This window comes from Fulmarus glacialis, unplaced genomic scaffold (assembly GCF_000690835.1).
Source record: "Fulmarus glacialis isolate BGI_N327 unplaced genomic scaffold, ASM69083v1 scaffold11157, whole genome shotgun sequence".
Taxonomy (NCBI): Eukaryota; Metazoa; Chordata; class Aves; order Procellariiformes; family Procellariidae; genus Fulmarus; species Fulmarus glacialis.
In genome coordinates this window covers 54,108-73,842 of record NW_009223829.1, presented here as the reverse complement: position 1 = coordinate 73,842, position 19,735 = coordinate 54,108, and the positions used below count along the sequence as shown (strand labels likewise).

At 43.5% G+C, this 19,735-nt stretch overlaps 1 protein-coding gene across 1 annotated transcript; it reads left to right on the top strand.

Moving 5' to 3' along the window:
• The first annotated feature begins 8,525 nt into the window (after positions 1–8,525).
• LOC104079782 (alpha-fetoprotein-like) lies at positions 8,526–18,462 on the top strand. Its single transcript, XM_009581934.1, is given in 12 exon segments — positions 8,526–8,611; positions 8,678–8,813; positions 9,774–9,976; positions 10,520–10,667; positions 11,540–11,637; positions 12,184–12,313; positions 12,934–13,148; positions 14,091–14,223; positions 14,865–14,985; positions 16,189–16,294; positions 17,106–17,364; positions 18,205–18,462. Coding segments are annotated over 12 exon segments (1,893 nt in total).
• Positions 18,463–19,735: the final 1,273 nt, after the last annotated feature.

Genomic DNA, 19,735 nt, shown 5'->3' with positions numbered 1-19,735 from the left:
CGCCAGCGTCACGGCAATAATGAAGGGGAAGAGAACCGGCATGAAGGGAAAGAGAAGTCACAATGCAAGAAAGGTTGAGAGTTTTATGTGAATTTATCTTGCAAAGACGGCTACAGAGTCCGGAGCAAATGAATCTATCCTGTACATGAAGATTTATCTGTTGGTTTGTTAACAGGCTTTGTTCCTCCTTGTTTCTCTTTGTAGTACTCCAGAAAAATTTACCAGAATCAAAGCAGCTGAAGACAAGGCAAGATTTCTAGTGCTTGATACAATAGATACAATAACACTGAAGGACTGACAGCGTGACTGGCAGCCCACTAACCTGGTGAGCTACACCAGCCCCTGCAGTGGGCTAGGTCTTACAGCTGGGGCGCCAGGACAAAGAAGGAGAGCCCGGGTTGCTAACATAGACTTCCTCGCAGCCGCTCTTGGGGGAGAGGTGCGTTTGACGCTCTGTTGTGTGCCAATTTCTGCCTCTCAAAAGGGAGATCTGTTTAACAGGTCTGGACTCTAAAGAAACCTAAAGCTTTCTCCTGTGTTGGCATGCTAAGAGACTTACCCTACAAACACCCACACAGGCGAGTCCTCCTGGGACACCAGTCAGTTCATTTCCAGCGCTGGGACCACGCAAAGCACCCAGTGCCCTTTCCACCCACGTGCCACTCTGACACAAAACACGCAGCACACGTGTCCTCGCAAGCCCGGAGACAAACGGGATAGAGAGAAGCACTGCCAGAAAAGCAGTGAGGCAAGTTGTTTCATTCCCAGCCAAGTGACTCAGAGGAACCAGAGGACAGAGGAGTTAGTTGCCAACTTACGGCAGCACGTAGGCGTGCGTGGCCTGGGCACGCTCCCACCTGTACTGCGAGAGGTTATCCTGTCTCCTGCGCCGACATGCTTATACACCCACAGGGTGAACGCTCCCCAAGACCAGGACTCACGGAAAAACTGTCAATTTATATCGCACCAAGGGGCCACGCAAAACGCCTAAGAGTGACTAAAAACCAGGAAGAAGGCAGACCCCATACATGAATCTTTTCGTTCCCTCAAGTTAAAAGAATTTGAGCGGGATCCTTTTAGCTAGACAAATTATGGTTTGTGTTACACCACGTACATCTTTTCAACGTATATCAGCAAAAAGCCGTGGCTGGGGAACAAGAGAATACTTTAATACCATGTCAAAAATCACCTGTTCCTCATGAAACAAGTCATACTTCTCTATGAACTGATAGTCCATAAATTTATAAAGCCTTTTGAGAACAACAAGGTCCAGATTACATATATAGTCAGAAAAGAGATTAAGACATGCACTTCTGGTAAAATACACCCACTCGGTAAATAATCTCCAGGGCAAACAGAAGTTCATAAATGATTTTGATATAATTAGTCATTTGCAGGGGCTGAAAAGAGCAGTTCTTACTCAGACTTCCTGGCATAGCCATATAATGTTAAATCATTTGCAGCAATCAAGTGAACAACTTGGATTTCCTCCCTATATTGCCTCCAGGCTACGCACACCTGAAAATATTTGCTGAATATACAGGTAATACAGTTTCATATAATATGTCCCATGCCACGCCTTAAGTTTTGAGGCCCAGATTCAGCTATGAGTGCCAATTGTCATACTGTCGCAAGTGATATTAAGATAAAACCTCCCGCTCTCTTCAATAAGCTTCAAAGTAGACCCTAAAAGCCAAATACAAATTTCTGCTCTGCTTCGGTAAGCCTCCAGTTGTAACAGTCCAGCCAAAAGCTCTCATGTGAATTAGGCTGGATCTGGCCCATACTGCCATAGTAAGCATGGTAAATTCAGTCTATTTTAGCAAGAGGTGCTGAGCATAATCCCAGTTCAGAGCACTTGGAATGTCATTAACACGCATGTACAAGAGGACAGAGGACTGTTGCTGATTTTTGAGCTAACCATTTGCAGAAAAGACTCAAATATGTTCTATGAAAGTGAGTTTTCTTAGGGAATCTGCAGTTAACTAACTGAATAACATGGAAAAGGTGAAATGGTTTTGGCTTTCAATGGATAATTCTGTGTATTCAACCACAAAGCAATTACTGGAAGACGAGGAGGGGAGGAGTCAAGGTTTTCAATGAAAACTAAGCAAAGCAAACCTGCAAAAATGAACCAGACTTTCTTTGTTGCATTTTTAGCATTTAAAACAGTACTTTCATGCTTTTATTTTTAAATCCAGTCATTACAAGTTCTTTTTCTTCATAGCAGGGATTTATTCCTCATTTCCAAAAAGGCAGAAGGTTTTGCTGCTAGGGCAGAACAGCTGCCACCCACCAGCGTAACAGCAACTCTGCTACCGCTGTGGGCCAACGTGCTCAGCAGATCAACAAATGCAAGCTGCAACTTACATCCTGGGTGTATTTCTTGATCAACAAGGGTATATGTAAGCTCAAGTCATTACAGACAGGCCAATCACAATGTTTACAGGCAGTGCTTGATGCCTTATAGACAACATAGGCTGTTTCCACACACATCAACCAACCTCCACACCAGCTGGATTCTTTATTTTTAACAATACAGAACGAAACTCCCTAGGGATGAGATTTTTCAAGGGCAATCTGTGACCACCTCACCTTTACAATCTGCACAGAGTAAAGACTTAAAAGAACTAGGATTTTTTTTTTTTTTATATATATGTATACATATACACACACAAATCCCTCTCTGTGTGTGTGTGCATGTAACTATTTATTTACTTTTGTCTTTTGACACAACTGCTTACAGGAAGGCAGTGAATAACTGCACCAGCAACCCCTCATTCTCTAATGGCCGTCTTTTATGTTTTTCTTCCCTTTCTGCGAAAAGCCAAAATAGCGTGTGAGATAAGAATGGATTTACGAGCCTTTACTGAACACGGGAAGCGGCAGGCTCGGCCCTGCAAAGACAGAGCTAAATTACATATGGATAAAGCTGTCATGAGCAGCAAAACAGTCATACTCCTGCTCAATGGAGCACTAAGTTTAAGTAGGGAGACCTCAGGAGAGAAACATAGACCTAGACTATCAAAGGGCCCGGTTACAACAGACCATCTCTCCAGGGTGTGATCTAAACCTCATTTTCCTTGGCTGGGCAGATAAAGGTTTGAATAATGAGGGTTCAATAACCTCTAGGTTAAAGATTCACTCATACTGTGCGGCTGTCTGGGGAGATGGATCCGCAGAAGTTCCAGAAATGTTAATAACTTGCAACTTACCTCATTATCAAGTTTACAACTTTTTTATTTCCCCCCCTTCCTTCCCTCCCTTTCTTTTTCATGTTTTTGGTTTTATTTAGCCAAGAAACTTCCTAGGGCTCCATCTTCAGATATTTACCATACTGCAAATGACGTCTCAGTTACCCGCCAAGAGTGTTTTGCCAGAAACACGGTAAATTACAAAAACTGTGTCCTTTACATGCTAACATATTTGCAGTTACTAAAAAAATGCTACTTCTCACTGCTATTTCCCATTCTCCTCTGGCCAGCCCATGCCCCAGCTGACCAGCAAAAAAAAAAAAAAAGCTGCAACACCAGGAAATTTGGCCTAGATTCTCAGCTAACATAAATTGGGATAATTACATTGCCTTCAGCAGAACCAGTTTACACAAGCTGGGACTGTCACTCTTCATAATTAGCATACATTGCTTCGGAATGTAATTTGATCACTTCTGTAAATTTAAACCAACCTCTCGGCCAGGGGTGTCTGTTTCCCACAGCCCGACACACTGAAATAGGCGTCCAGCAACCCGCAGAGCTGCCTCGCTCCTCCAGGGCAAGGGGGAAGTGCTGGGAAGTTGTTCTTGCCACCAGCAAACGGCTCTGCACACTAGATGAGAGGTGTCAGAGCTGGAGAACTGCGGATGTCCTGCCTACCAGGTGACCCAGTGGTAAACAGGCACCAGACTGTGCTGAGGTTAGCTACCTGCGACAGGCTCCCCAGGATGAGACAAGAATTCCATCACGTACGGAACTCATGAAGCTGTGGTGATTTGGGTCTGCAACAGAGAGAAACACTGGGAAGGAGGAGAAGGGGAAATCACCAACTCATGTTTCAGAAATGTCGCTGTATCTTATCTTCTCCAGGCAGGAGACCCCACTACCAAAACAAGACATAATCAAAAATACACAATCGGATTAAGCCTAGCCAGCTTCCTTTCATGATATTTCCATCTAAAACCACGAACACAAATGATGTTTTCTTTATAAAACAGTTTATAAAGTTCCAACGTGCCTTTTACAGAGCACATCCCAGTCCTTGAAGTTACTTACAGGGAAAATAACTCCAAAGATCGCATCAGAGCAGCTCAGATTTTTTTAAGGACAAACCTTCTCACTACTTGGGAAGAAGCTGAATTCTTCCAGGGGCATGAACCTCCTGTGAACATTACTCTTTCCGGAGTGAATGCTCAGGACTGGACAAGAATGATACTCTCCAAGTATAAAGAAAGAATGTAACTGAATCCTATACATGCACTACTTACATTACCAGAAAACACCATTGTTGAATTTCAAGAAAAAGAGTTAAAGTATTGATACAATCATGAAGAAACCAACCCAAGCAAAAGGGGGATCCACAAATTCTGCTCTCATTAGTAAGAACAGAAACAAACTAGCTGAGCTCTGGGCACACACGGTTGCACTTTGTTGGCCCAGTTTGAGAACAATAATCAATGACCGAAGTCTATCAGGAAGATACAGCAACCTAAGACACAGAGACCTTCCCCTAAAGTTGATAAATGTAATCAAAAAGAAACACCCAGTAAAAACTAACTTACCTCTCTGCTGTGTAACACACAGAGCAAAAAAGCTGGAAGAAGGTAACTGCCCAGGCATTTCAAGAGAGTCCTGAGCATCCCCCACCAGCCATCCCCAGCTGATGGAATTCACAACTCCACACCCTGAGGGCCGTCAGCTGCTTTCAGCTCTATCTTGGCCTTGCAAGAGAGTTTCTAAGTAGTTCTGGAAACAGCTGGGTTCTCAACGGGTGTAAAACTGAACAGGTCAACGTGGTTTCCGTACTTTGAAGGACAAGGTGAACGCTTAATGAGGACCTAAGCTCTTCGTTGGATCTCATTTTTAGCGTTTGCCGCGCTCTTCCTTTCCAGTTAAATTCCGTACATACATTTCCCTCCTGTTCACTGTAAACAGGCAGACTGCCATCCGAATACTGGCAAGTATTTTCAAAGAAAAGTGAAAAGCAGTTAACCATCCTGCTGAGCATGGAAAAGGGCAGTGGAGGAATTTAATTTCAAGGATTTTAAATGCAGCAAAGTGCAGCTGCCAGACATACTTAGGACAACACATTACACATACATAACCCCGGAAACACATTCTTCTGGGCCAAAGAAGAACCAGCGTCTCAGCTGTTTCCGCAGCTCTACCTCAAGTAATACACCCCCCGCTCCTTTATTTTTATGGCTTATAGTAACAAGGTTGTATTAAGGTGTTATTCTGAAAATGAGAGGATCAACCTGCATCTCTCCCTGCTGCTTCTGGGGAAGCGGCAGCAGCAACACACGGGACGGTCCCCAAATTGCCCCGCGGGGACCCTGCCCTGGCAGCCTCAGCACGGGGTGCTGCCGAGCCCGGGGGGCTGCAGGGAGGAATCTGCACCCTGCAGGCATGAGGTAGCGCTGACTCCCAAGAGCATAAGGGAATCGGCTTTTTGGAAACAGCTGGATGAGAAGAGCTCTCTCTGATCTGCTCCTGTGGACTTAATGAGGATCACGTATGTGGAAATACGGCCCATAACCTCCAGACCTCTCTCTTTCAAATAGATTTCTCTATTTCCTATCGGGTCTTTAGTTAACAGCGTCACAGAGCTTATTTGTGTCTTCCTCGACAGATGTGGTTTCACCTTAGATTTCCGACTGCCCGCTCTCATGACCGTGCTCCCATGTTCCCACTCAGAATCCTTTTTCTTTTTGATACCATCTGACGTGATAACAAGCAACCCTTATCGTCTTCCTGCAGCACGGAACAAGGAGCATTGCCATTTTCTCTCAAAAGAAATAAAAAGCTCTGTCTTTGCCTCTTCCTTCAGACGGAATACACGTATCCTTGCCCACCTACCTCTTTGTTACAAATACCTGTGGCTCTCCAAAGCCATTCTATCTCCAAAAATTAGTCATTTTTATCATGCTGACGCTTACAGCGTACTTTTTAAAAGGTCAGTAAATAACTGTATTACCTGGATTTCTCCCCTTCATTCTACAGTTTTGGAGTTGATTTTGTTTCAAGATTCGGAGACGTTTTGACGGAAATTGTTAATGCTGTGACAATATTGTAAGGGGTACTTAATTCAGCCTTTTCACCGTGATACCTTGGGAGCTGGGAGCAAGAGATAGCTTGTACAGCAAGGAGGGATGCAAAATATCAAGTTAACAGCTGAACTTGGGATTTTTCAGTCAACAGTGTGTTACGAAGGCACCTTCTGCGCAGCAGTCACCTTTGAACAAATTTGTAAGAAGATGAGATCAGTACGCACAATAAAAAGCCCAAGGAGTGTTTAAACTTCTTGTTTGAAGTGTGATAACTTAAAAATGTCTATTTGTCTAAATCTCAGGGGAAAAAAAAGAATCTCCAAGGTCCTTTCTTTGCAACAAGCTGGTCTGTTCACCATACTGAGCAAATAATGGCATGTTTAATTATTGTGGGAGTATTCCAAAAGGGCTAATGTTATATATGACAGTAAAAGGGTTTTGATTAACCAGCAATCGTTTGTCTTTCCCCTTCATTCTTTCTGCCTTTCACAGATGAACCAAGCTCACGCCAGGCCCCTGCCAAAATCTGACAGCATGAATTGGAGAACAATCATTTATGTTATTTTATTGGTGAGCCTTACTGCAGTCAAAGCCCTGCCTAGAAGTTATCGCGACATAGGTAAGAATATTTCTCATATTTTTACTCTATTCTTTTGTATAATACTGATGGCTGCAACTTCGCATGCATAGTTATTTGGTGTCTCACTTTGCCACTACCAGTTCTAGATGGGTATTTTCTTATGGGTCAAAGGCATACAACAAAACTGTGTCTGTATAAACTTCGTGGGATCAACCTTAGATGCGTTGCTTCGTAGTGGCTTGAGAATCTATGTAGCGTGCAGGACGGCCAGCGATTACTGAGAGGACGTCTGCTGAAGGGTAATTTAATCCACAGGGATGTGGTTGCACCACTTATGTTAGGTACGCCAAAAACTGCTGAAGGAAAGCCTGTGGTTGTTCTGGCCTCCCTCCACAGTCCCTGAGGAAGCAAGACAGGGAAGTCCAAGAGGGATGCTACCTCCAGGTGGCCATGCAGAGTAGCTAGGTTACGCTATTGCTCTGTGTGATCCTTCGGAGGGGTCCTACTCTCTTCACCAACTGCTGAAGGAGCCCACAATGACCACACTTCTCACTAAGGTTAAGTGCCTAAAACAAGACTAAAAACCTAAACTGAAAACCTCCAATGGTGTGCCGTTCAGATGCTTCTTTCACATTACACGTTGTTATCATTAGTCAACTTTTTTCTAATCTTTACAACTTCCAAATGCACTAAATGGCCCAACAGTGTAAAACGGAACCGATGCTTGTTATTTATCTCATGTTATCATCTCAATTGACACCCCCGCATTACTCACAGAGGGAGAGGCTGTGTCTTATGTCTTTGATTTGTTTGATCCTTTTACACTGATAGCCCTACTGACACGAGGGTGAGACAGTAGCATCTTGATTTGGGAACAGGCCCCTTATTTTAAAATTAATCTCTCAGAATATTCTCTGGTAAACAAGGAATTCAAGAATTTATTGCATTTAGGTTTGCCCATTAGTAAAGGCCCAGTGGCAAAGGGAAAATATTTGCACAGGATCTTCATGTAGATTGGACACATTTGTTTTCCTCTGGGCCAATTCACAACATGGACAGAAGGATGCAGCTCTGTGAATTTTTGAGGAGCTTTGCCTACAAGCGTAGTCCTCAATTTATCCCATGTTTTCTGCACAGAAAATCCTTCATCTGTAGCTAAAGAGTGGTCAAGCACACCTTTAACGAGCTAAGGCAAGGTTAAAAGGTGTTGGGTAAGGTGCTTATTAAATCATGTGAAGTGCATCATCAAAGTAGCTGAACGCCATCCAGATTTTACCCTGTTCCTCCCCACAACACTTGAGCTAGGCAGGGAAATTATATTGGCCCTATTGTATTGAAGGTCAGAAACAAATAGCTTCACATCCTCACGCTTAAGTCAAATAGGAAGTTCCATTCATGCCTTCGTACTCCCACTGCTCGTACCCCAGGCACCAAATTGTCTTTCTCCAGGACTGCAGTACCGGGGGAAAAAAAAAAAAAAAAAAAAAAAAAAGGTATTTGATGAAGCATTTAGTAAGCATTTTAAATTCAAAATATCTTGTTTTTCAGAGGAAAAAAACAGCATTGGCCAACGTTTTTCTCAGCTGCAGGAGCATAATTTTAAAGCCATGTAAGTTGTCCAGGTAAAGCGTCTACTTGCAAATTTGCTGTCACTGAACGTCCTTGTGCCATTTGGAAATGAACATGTACCGTGAGTCAAACACTCACCCGTTCGGTCAGCCCGCGCCAACTCATCCCGGGGCGATACGGATCCTCTCACTGTCTCGCACGTAAAAGTTGTATTACTAGTTTTTAGGTAGCCAGCAACAGGTTTAATGCTGTGTGTTCTTCTCTAGTGCCATGATCATGTTTGCTCAGTATGTGCAAGGAGGCACGTTTGGCAAAGCAATTAAAATGGCAGAAGATGTCACAGACCTTGCCAAAAGGTGTGCTGCTGCAGCCAGAGACAGCCCGGATTGTCTGAAGCCTTTGGTAAGCACATTCATGCTTCTAATGTGGCAAACATCGTCAGAAGTAACTTGGCATTTCAAAGCCCTGGTATGCGTATGAATACATTATTAAGAGATGTGACTTCCTTGAGTATGCACGTTTGGCCTTACTGACTCTCTCGTTCTCCAGGCTCCCAAATATAAACCATCTCAAGAGAGGCGGAGGAAAACAAAGCCCCTCTCCTCCCCTCCGTCCCCCATCGCAAATATCACCGAATCTTTTGAAATCCTTGACCTGTATCTTTCTAAAAGATGTTCAGAAAGTTGTGCTTTTATGGCTGGTGGAAGAAAATTCAGAGAAGCAAAATTAGATATTTCTAGCAAATCCGATGTCTACAGGCATTTACTCCAGTCCATTAATGCACATTCCTGGTTTTTGACGGTGTCTGCTCCAACACGCTTTTGGAGCTGGCAGATTGAACCATGAAACGTGAATGTCAGTCTGTGTTACGACTCATTTCTGATTTGTTAGACACACTGAAACAAACCCTGAATTACAACGGTTCCCAGCTGAGGCGTGACTGACAGGTGGACTTGAGCACTGCCACTTGCTGAACAAGAAACAAGACAGTTTTCGTTGTACGAACCTGACTGTAATTAGAACAGCATAGATCCTGCTATGCTGCAAACTGCAGTACACACATTGAACAATCATCTTGATTGTTATCAAGAAAAACGGTCTGAATAATGTTGCAAGTTCAGAGTGTTTGAAAACCATTCCACTTCGAAGTCTGTCTTGGCGTAACAGTAGGTATCAGAGTTTAAGAAATCATCACGTATAGGTCACTCTGATTTTCACTGCAGTCAAAGCAGGAGGTAATAAAGAGAGAAACTGTGAGTTTATGCAAGTCAGGGCTCGTTGGCTTAAAGTAGCCCCCTCAGAGAGCTCACAGGAGTAAAATGGAATCCTCAGACAAATTAATTTTTTTCTGATTTTTCACAGGACAGGATTTTCCTCGACACAATATGCCAGGAGGAAAACCTTCCCAGGTTTACTGACTGCTGTGCTAAAACGGATCCTGAAAGAAATGACTGCTTCCTCTCCCTGAAGAATTCATCGAGAGGGGTCATTTCTCCTTTTGAAAGGCCAAATGTTGAAGCTGCCTGCAAAAATCATTCACAGCATCAACATTCATTAACAGGATAGTAAGTAAATAAGTAATAGATTCATTGCCTAGATACGATGGTTAAGAGCCTAGAGACAACAAATACAGTATCAACCAAAAAGTTCAGTCTAAGATTCTCTATAATCTCGTACTCAATTTTTCTTCCTAATGTAAGTTACTTGCGTAATTCAACTAGCTGTAATTGTCATTAGGTGAAGCCTGTTCTGCCATCTCCTGCTTTTGATATAGGTCCAAATGGCAATCTGGCCTATTTTATTGGAGCCTCTGTAAAAGACTCATCTGAAACCAAGGGCCTCGCTTGAGTCCTTCAAAGCCCAGCAGATGTTTTGCAGCCTCTAAGCCAGAACTGGCAGGATTTAAGACTTCAATTTCCAGGAAAACGTCAGCCCCATCAGAATTTTTCCAAGATAAACACCGCACTATACAGCTTCTCGTTATGACAGGAAAACAATCACTTTTAGTAGCTATTATTTTAATATATGGCAGATGCTGCAATAACAATGCTGCCCCCTGCATGTAAGGGCTTACTCGGAAACTAAAGGCGTTTCTCTCTCCGTTTCAGTTTTATCTATGAGGTTTCCAGAAGGCATCCTTTCCTCTATGCCCCAACAATCCTTTCTGTCGCTATCCGTTACAATGAGATGATGAAGAACTGCTGCGGAAGTGCCGAAGACCACACTCATAACCTGGAGGAATGCTTTCAGCGACAGGTATTCCACCGCAGGGCTTCAGTTTATGAATGTGCAACCAGGGACTTTCCTATAGCTAAACAAACACTGAAGCAGAGGTATCAGCCATTTCTTTTTCAGCATCTGAACCCGCTATTAGAATTCACCTTGTTAAGTACAGGGTGAAATCAGACTTAAGAACTCTCTTGAATTACAGCTTGAACTCCTAAATGAAAATGCCCGAGCGTGGGGTGTTGGGCAGATGTAGCTTCACAAGGAGCCCAAGTCAGTCCCGACGCCCTGCGATGGCATCGTTGCCCACCCCGACTCTGCTACCTGCACTGGGTCTGTCGTAAGGATGCCGAGAGAGGACGTGGTGCTATGCGTAGTGCAGAAGTCTGACTTTTTTTCCTGTTGTTAGCCCCATGCCACATCTCCTGCTCAGCCGAGCATTTGCACTGCAGGGACATGCCCCACGCATAACCAGCGTCAGAAATTCAAAGCAAACTACCTGTAACAGTGGAAAATAAGCATAGGCAACCTGCCCTTGCTGAATGGCTGAATACGCCTTTCGCGCAGCTTGGCTGGGCTGCAAGTGATGGCACAGCTTAACATGAGCTCATAGCAATGCAAAGCCAGTCCTGTAGCTCCCAGATGACGGTTTCTTCCCCTATGCTAAAAACACTGAACTATTGTCTAAAAGGGTTCTGGTTTCTTTCCACAGAACACTTACTTAACAAATGCTGGTGAGTAAATAGCAAACACGACAGTTAGTTCATATTGCAGCTTGGACAGCGATTTTCTTTCACTATTAAAAAATCCCTGTTTAAAAAACTGTGGCCGCAGTAGTTTTAGCGTAAAGCGTTGTCTTTTCTTTCCTTCCACTTCCATGGTCTGCATCTTCTTTCTACCAGGCACCAAAGGTGGTGAAGCCAGTAAAAGAAGATGGCCTGAAGCAGGAACACACATGTGGAATCTTGAATAAGTTTGGAGAAAGGACGTTAAAGGCTCTGTGAGTCTTCCCCATGCTTATCATTACTTTGAAATAAAGCGTGGATGTTCCATGTTAGCTGTGGGTGGCTCCACACCTGCACACAGTACAGCGACCCCAAATACCAGCCATGACCTTTTTGTGCACGTCACTAGTAGCATCTAACAAGGAATATAGGTTAGGAATACAAATTTGTGCAGTCACCGTTTCCTTACAAACTGCCATTAGCTTTCAAAATCTAAACCCAAAGTTTGAAACGATTCCATCTCTCTGTGATGAAAGTTAGAGTGATGGTGAGCTAAATACAACTCATCTCTCGTAACCATTTTTGACACTAAGTTGCTCCGACATTTCTTTCCACCATCTCACACTGACATTCCCCTGAGATCCTTAGATAACTCTGAATATCTCAGCTATTGCCTTCAGGGGACATTTATGTATTAACTTCAGTGGGAGCAGGGAGAGACCATTCCTGAGCAGTTTGGATACCCCCACCACAGAAAAATGATGATAGCTATCACATCCCACACTGTGAATACAAACAATAACTATTTTTCTTTGTTGTAGGAAACTTGCTCAGATAAGCCAAAAATTCCCTAAAGCTGATTTTGTTACTGTTAACAAACTTGTGATGGATATTGCTAACATGCACAAGGACTGCTGTCGTGGAGATATGCTGGACTGTATGCACGATAGGGTAAAACTCATTTAATATTTATAGAGTTGCAGAAATAGAATGCATTTTTTTTTGTTTTCAGATTTTTTTTTCCCTCCTGTGCTATACTGATCGCTCTCCAAAACTGGAGTTTAACTCTTCAGTCTAAAAACCTGGTTGATTTTCCCATTTGACTTTTCCTGGTATGAAGTCATCAACAAGAGCACTTTGTGACTAAAATGACCTAACACCGTTTCAGCAGATTTGGTTGCAGCTCCTAGCTGTGCCGTGTATTTTCTGTGCAACTTCAGGCAAAACACAGTGTCTGCCCATCCTCCGTTCTCTACCTTCTTCTAACGTACCGAATCCATTTATCTCACTGCTTGTCTGTGGTGTCTAGCGAGACAGCCAACTTCTGGGTTTAGGTGGCTACCTGGAAGCACCTATCAAACGCCAAGCAGGGGACTGCAGCAAATAGATCAACACGACTTCAGTCTTCTTCCTTGTTCTGCCAGATGCCTGTTGCTCAGCTTTGCCAGCCGCCTCTTCTCTTTGGGAGTCACCTTCTCTGTCTGTAAAATGGAGATAAAAACACCGATCCGGAAAAAAAAGAGACACCAAAATCTGGTAAAATGTTCTTCCTTCCCTTTTTTGCTTTGCAGGAAGAGATTCTACACTATGTCTGCATCAACCAAGACATCCTATCAAGTAAAATTAAGAAGTGCTGTGAAAAGCCTCTGTTACAGAAAAGTGAATGCATAGTTAATGCAGAAAACGATGACAAACCTGCAGACTTGTCCCCCCACGTCAGGGAGTTTATAGAAGACAAAGGAATATGTGAACGTTTTGCCCAGGAAAAAGATACACACTTAGCCAGGTAACGTGGGTCGTCTTCTACTCTTCAATTTTGCTGTTTCAATCCTTGGGTTAAAAGATGACAGTTTGGACTTTAAAGCCCAGCTCATCAGCCTCGGATTTATCTCCTCTGTGAGCATGTAGACATGGAATACTGTGCAAGTTCATCTTAGTAAAACACCACTCGACCCTAGAAGGTATGGAATAGGAATAGGGCACAATGGTTATTTCAGAGACAAAACTGATGAAACTCATGTGCAATTTACGTACTTTCCGTTCTGATCTCAGGCCCAAAATATAGCTTTGATCTGCTCGTAAGTGGGAATTCAAAAATACTCGTTTAAGTCAGACTCATCTCTTGATTCAAACAAGATTGGTCCGTTTCTGTTCTAGCCGTGTTCCTTTGTGCAACGAAGCCCTGATCCCACCTGTAGTAAACTTGGGCAAGAATGCCACAGGCTGCAACAGAAACAGTATGGAGTCCCAAAGACAGAGAATTCACTTCAAATAACATACATCACTTCCAATTACAAAAAGTGCAGCTAATCCATTGGGCCTGACTGCTGTGCGGGGTGACTGCTGTGCAGGGTGACTGCTTCAGCAGAGCCAATCTTTTCAGCGTCTGCTGAAAAATGGGTCTGTTACTGGAAATTATTTCATTATCATTTAGATAGGATTAAAAAAAAAGCAAAACCCCAAGCCTCACAAAGCTCTAAGCTATGCCTGACCCAAGCTAACACCGCGCTGGGACTGTTACGTGCACAGGACTTGCTCAGGCAATGCTGTGCTCAGGCATGTTATGTTCAGGTTCAGTCCCAGGTTGAGATGCTGTGAAATTCTCCCTGTTCCACCTGACGTCAGACAAAACCATCCCGAAAGCACCCCTGCTGTCCTTACCTTCCCTGACCCCTCCAGGGCAGTTGTTTTGGCTTATCTCTAATTCCTGATACTCCACATCTTGCAGGTTTCTGTATGAATATTCCAGGAGACACCCTGAATTTTCTGCTCAAATGCTTTTAAGAATTGGTAAAGGATATGAGGACCTCCTGAAAGAGTGCTGCCAAACCGGTGCTCCAGACGACTGCCGCAGCAGAGGGGTGGGTGCTGTCGTGCTTCAGCCAACATACCGATGGATTCAAGCCTGTGACCACATGACTGGTTCTGGCTAAATAGCGAATATCCCTGCTCCAGGTCTAGAGCGAGAACCCACGGCTCCTGTAACAAACCCAGCAAATATTACAAGGCCCGACTGATTCCCATATGGAAAAAGAACCAACAGAGCCTTCGCAATCTTCAATTGCGAAGCATTTAACAGGGATAGACAGAGACGCCGGGGAAAGGGAAGGAGCTAGCGCTTCTGTGAGCCCTGCTCTCTTTTGGGCTCCCGAGCCATGCCAATTGCCCTCTTGCAAACGTAAAAGGCAGTTATGGTTATTGTGTCAGATAAAGACAGCGGCGTTGTAAGTATCTGAAGTTAGGAGCCACCCTGTGCCTCTGACCTAGCCCTCCATCAGTGATACAAAATTAAATCTTTCAAGATGATTGAAGGTGGACATTTATCACATTCAGGCAGTTTATAGAGGTTTCAGATAGATGAGGACTTTCTACTGGAATTAAAAATGGGTGGTATATATCTGGCGAGAGGTAGCTGTATATATCCAGGCCTTATCATGAGGCAATAGGGCATTCTGCGTTCCCCCTGATACAATGACTCCTCAAATTAATTTATTTTTTTCAGGAGGAAGAACTGAAGAAACATATTTATGAAACTGAAAATGTCATGAAGACAAGCTGTGACATTTACAAGGAGAAAGGAGATTACTATTTCCAAAACGAGTATTAGTTTTTTATATACTTACGTTACTCCTGTACCAGCTGGGCACAACTCCGGCTGGAGTAAAGCCACGCATGTCAAAAAAGCTAGGCTAAAAGACACCACTTGAATATTTGGACCAATATACTAACGGCTTCTAGGATTTTTTTTCATCTTTTCTGTTATGTTCTGGCCTCTCACGAGTTCTCTCCTTAACCCATGAAGCAGTCAAGTGACAACTTGATCAATCTCCCGTCCACGTTTCCTATGATGTTCTTGCTTTATAGCTGCATTTTGAGCTGTGAGCTGTAACTTAAGAGTCAAATTTGGCCAGAAGACAGGCCCTGTCTTTTGCAAGAGACTTCGCTCTACCCAGCTCCTGCAGCAGATGTAAACATTAACATTTGTAACAAAAATCCATCTACAGTAGATGGAGCAAAACCGGACTAGCTGAACCATATGCTATGCTTAAATGCAACATGCAGGCACAAGCCTCCTGGAGGAACTCTGGCCCTCATTTGCAATGTTAACGAGCACATGCCTAACTTAAAGTATGTAAGCAATTTCCATGAAACCTCTCAACTGCTTGCGTACTTAAAGTTAGGCTTCAGCTAGCCTTCTCTGGGGAGATATATTGGGCTTTTTGCTCTCCCGAGCACGTCTGATCTTTAAAAGACCTTTGGAACTAGATGTTTCCAACAAACCTGGTGGGCTGCTTCTGCCTCTTGTATCAGTTGTTACGGTTTTCCTGGCCATGATGGTTAATAAGCACAGTTTTTCTAAAACAAAAAACAAGTGAACTTTTTTGAGCTCATCTTCTGCCCTCATCTAGTCTGCCAAGAAGTCACCCGAGATCTATTTTGCTCTTAAGACAAGCTCTCTACACTCCCAGGGAAATGAATAACACGGGAAAAACATATGTACCATCTGCTAAGGGGGGCCACCAACATATAACAGGCAATGTTATCTTTAATTTTATTTGTTTAGCCTGGTAAGAGACTGGTCAGACAAAGGAGAGAGCTCAAACAGACAGAGCACGCTTACACTTGCCTGCGTGAGTTTATAAACACCAGGCTTGGTCCTGCCCTTGTACTAACGAGTGTTCTGTGGGGTTTGGCTGGAGCTTTACACGTGCGAAGGCAGAGGCTTGCTCACTGCTGCCTGGTGGAACAAAAACACCAATATCAAAGAAATTATCATTTCAGGCTTCTCATGAGCTTCACCAAGAAGATGCCTCAGCTGACATCAGCCGAGCTGATAAAATTCACCAAGCAAATGACTACAATCGGCTCCAAATGCTGCCAGTTAAGCCAGGACAAGCTACTGCCTTGTGCCGAGGAAAACGTAAGTTTTTTTTCTTCCGCATCTTGGTCCTACTTTTTCTTGAAACTCTGCCACAAATTCTGCTGCCAGCAGGATCCAAGAGCTTGGAGTAAAGGTAAATAAGAAAAACGTTCACTGAGCTACTGAACGGGTCTGAAGATGTACTTCCAGATACATGCCTGAAGTCAGCGTAACTCAGCATCATTGAAATGAATGCTTGAATTAATTAATTGATTAATCAATTAATCCTCCTCCTACAGGAGGATCAGGGAACTGTCAGGGTAGTGCTAGGCAGTCAGCAGTTACGCAGTGCAGACAGTCTGACCCTGTTCCCTCTGAAGCTAATGATCTCTTGTCTGAGTTCATCCTTTCTAGATGCCTGAAGCTGTAGCGCTCTACGGAAAGGATCAGTTTTGTATAGCTCTTCCAAAAGAATTCTCCAGGCCCATACACCAAAGTACTTAAAAAGCTTCAGCCCGTCCTCCAGCCACCCATTTGCACATCATCACCTTTACAAGAACAGCCGAACATACCCACGGAAACCCTGCTGATGATAACAAATGAAATGCAAGTGTTGTTTTATGAAGAAATCTCATCACTTCTATGCGCAAAGGACGGTCCCTAAAACCGCATATACATATCTATTCTGAAAGATCTGAGCCATTTTTGCACTGACAAAAGTCAGCATTCAGTAGAAACATAAACTGTTCTCTCTCTTACAAACAAAGTTTAATTTAAATTCTCAGTTATGTTTTATAAATTTACTAAGAGCAGCATGTATTTCAGGGATTTCTGAAAATGAAAAAGTAATGTAAAATTGTTTTTTTCACCTCTCCTGGTAAAGCTGGATCTCGTGCTTGGAGAAATCTGTAGAAGACACCTGACCGATCCTATAAACGCAGGAGTTTGCCACTGCTGTAGTAGCTCCTATGCTACTAGGAGGCCATGCATGGGGAAACTAGAAATTGATGAGAATTATGTGCCCTTATCATTGACTCCTGATCTGTTCACTTTCCATGAAGATTTGTGTACAACCGAAGAGGAGAAGTTACAGCACAAGAAGCAGGAGTAAGACACGCCTGCTTTACTCTGTTACCCCTGTGTTTCTTATTCTTACCTTGTCCGCTCTGCCTGGCCTTCTTGTTCTGCAATACTCCATGGAAAAGCAGCCATACACCCCTCAGCCCCTCTTCCAAGCTCCTTTTGTCTCCTCTCACGCTAGTCCCGGTTTCTTCTGCTATCTGGTTCAACCTATATTTACCTGCCTTCGGTTAGAAGAAAGTCATTTTCAGAGGTGGGTAGCTGCACTGGTATATACACCACCAGAATGGAAGCAATAGGTGTCCAACGTTAGGTCTGATAAACGTGCCCTCCCACCGTCCTTTATGGGAACTGCACAAGGCACTGCATAAAAAGATACCAAAAGAACAAGGAAGCTACGGCCTGAAGTCCTGCATGACCTCTATGGCTTAATTAGGGCTCATTTCCCAGAACGGGAAAGCCCATGCATTTTTCCTTATCCCACGCACTCCTTCAGTCTCTGAAAAGCTCTGGTCTTTGGTTGCCTTGGTCAGAGAAAACTTCCATGCTGCCCCCTCACTCCACTGTCACTGCAAGGAAAAAAAAACCTCTTTGGTCCTTAACTTGTGCTGGGGTGAACCCATTCCGTCCGGGACCCTCTGGACTGGTGCGCAACACAGAAGCCATCTGCACGGTTTATTCATGGATATTCATGGTGGAGCAACTCAAAAATGAGCGTTGATATTTTATTTCACAGGGGAACGGGGCACATCTTTGCTGCCTGCTGCAAATACCTATCTGGGTGGTGAATCAATAAGAAAAAGCCGTAGAAAGGAAGCGGGCAGTAAAAAGTCAGGGACTTTGCAGGACTAGCGTTTGAGAAATGCTTCGTAAGCCGTGCGCTTACCTCCCAGCTTCACAGGGCTTGCTTTCCTTTTCTTGCAGAATGCTCGTCAACCTCATCAAATACAAGCCCCAGATCACGCAGCAACAGCTGACCTCCGTCACGGCGGCCTTTACTGCCATGAGGGAACAGTGCTGCAAAGAAGAAAACCGTGAGGCCTGTTTTGTGAGAGAGGTATCGCTTCTGTTTTCACCCATGCATTCTGAATCAAAACAGAAACATGGAATACATGCAAGACTGGAAATTTCTCCATTAAGCAGCAAAACCAAAGCCTGACTAGCCAGAACTCCTGCAGTTACATTTCCAAAGACAAACTTTATTGCCTGCACAAGTAGATATGTGTACCAGTTGAATGAACACTAGGGAACTCACCTCATTAGTCTTGTGTTTATGTGCAGCAGTTTGTAGATACAGAGCTCAGCCACAGCTGTTGCTTCGGGGAGTCACTGGCACTTGCACTGTTGAAGGATACGGGCAAAGGTCTTTCCCTGGCTAACACTTCTTAACTGAATTTCTCTCGAAAAGTTCCTCTGCAATAGGGAGAGAAAAGGTATCTTCAAATTTTAGGTCAAAGCATTTTCCCTGTTTATTCTCCCTACCTCCGTTTTCCTCTTGTCTTTCCTATGTTACTTTAGCTCACTGAACTTCATACTGCAGAGCTACTTTGGCTTCTCTTAAACCTCCAGTAAATCTGCTTTTGCCTACTTCTCATCTCTCTCTTTTCAATATATTCCTTAACTGAACTTCAACAAACCATCCACGACCCTTGAGCCTTGCTCTCTCTTTTCCTAAGTCTTTGCCTTGCTTTGCTTTAAATGGTAAAATGCAGAAAATTCTCTCTTTTATTAGTAAGAAATTTCCACCTCTGAATACACCCAAACAGCATATCTGCAAAGCAGCATTCTACTAACTCTTCCTAATAGAAATTCAGTATTTTTCTGACAAATACCAAATCTTCTAAGGCAACCTGAGCCGAAGCAAAACGTACATTAAACACAGCAATATATGTATATGCACTCCGCATATACAGTGTTTGTACACAACTTGCAAAGATTATAAAACACGACCTACTGCTGCCAAACTCATTTAACTTGTGCACAAGTACATCATCTTCCTGACCCTGTTGCTCATAGATACTTTGCTTTTTTCCCCAGGGTCCAGAACTTATAAAAAGAAGTGAAAAAATGTTGTCAGCATAAAGAGTGTGGATAGCATATTGGAAGACACTTGATGATTGATAGGAAGTCACGCAAACTTTAACAGTGAGCATATCTTTTCTAAATGTTCATGAAGTATATACAGGAACGTACAATTTGTCATAGTGGAGAAAACGACCTTGTGGCTCTTTACTCACAAACTCATGGCTGTTTACCCCAGCTACAGTTCTGCCACTGTCCCATGTGCCGCTGTGAACAAGGTGAAAGAGGTGCCTCGGAATAAAACATCTAATTTCCGCATGGAATCTGCCGAGCTGTGGAACTGTAAACCTGGTCTGCGCACAGAGTTCAGCTTACCTGAAAATTAAACCTGTTTATCCATTTTATTCAGA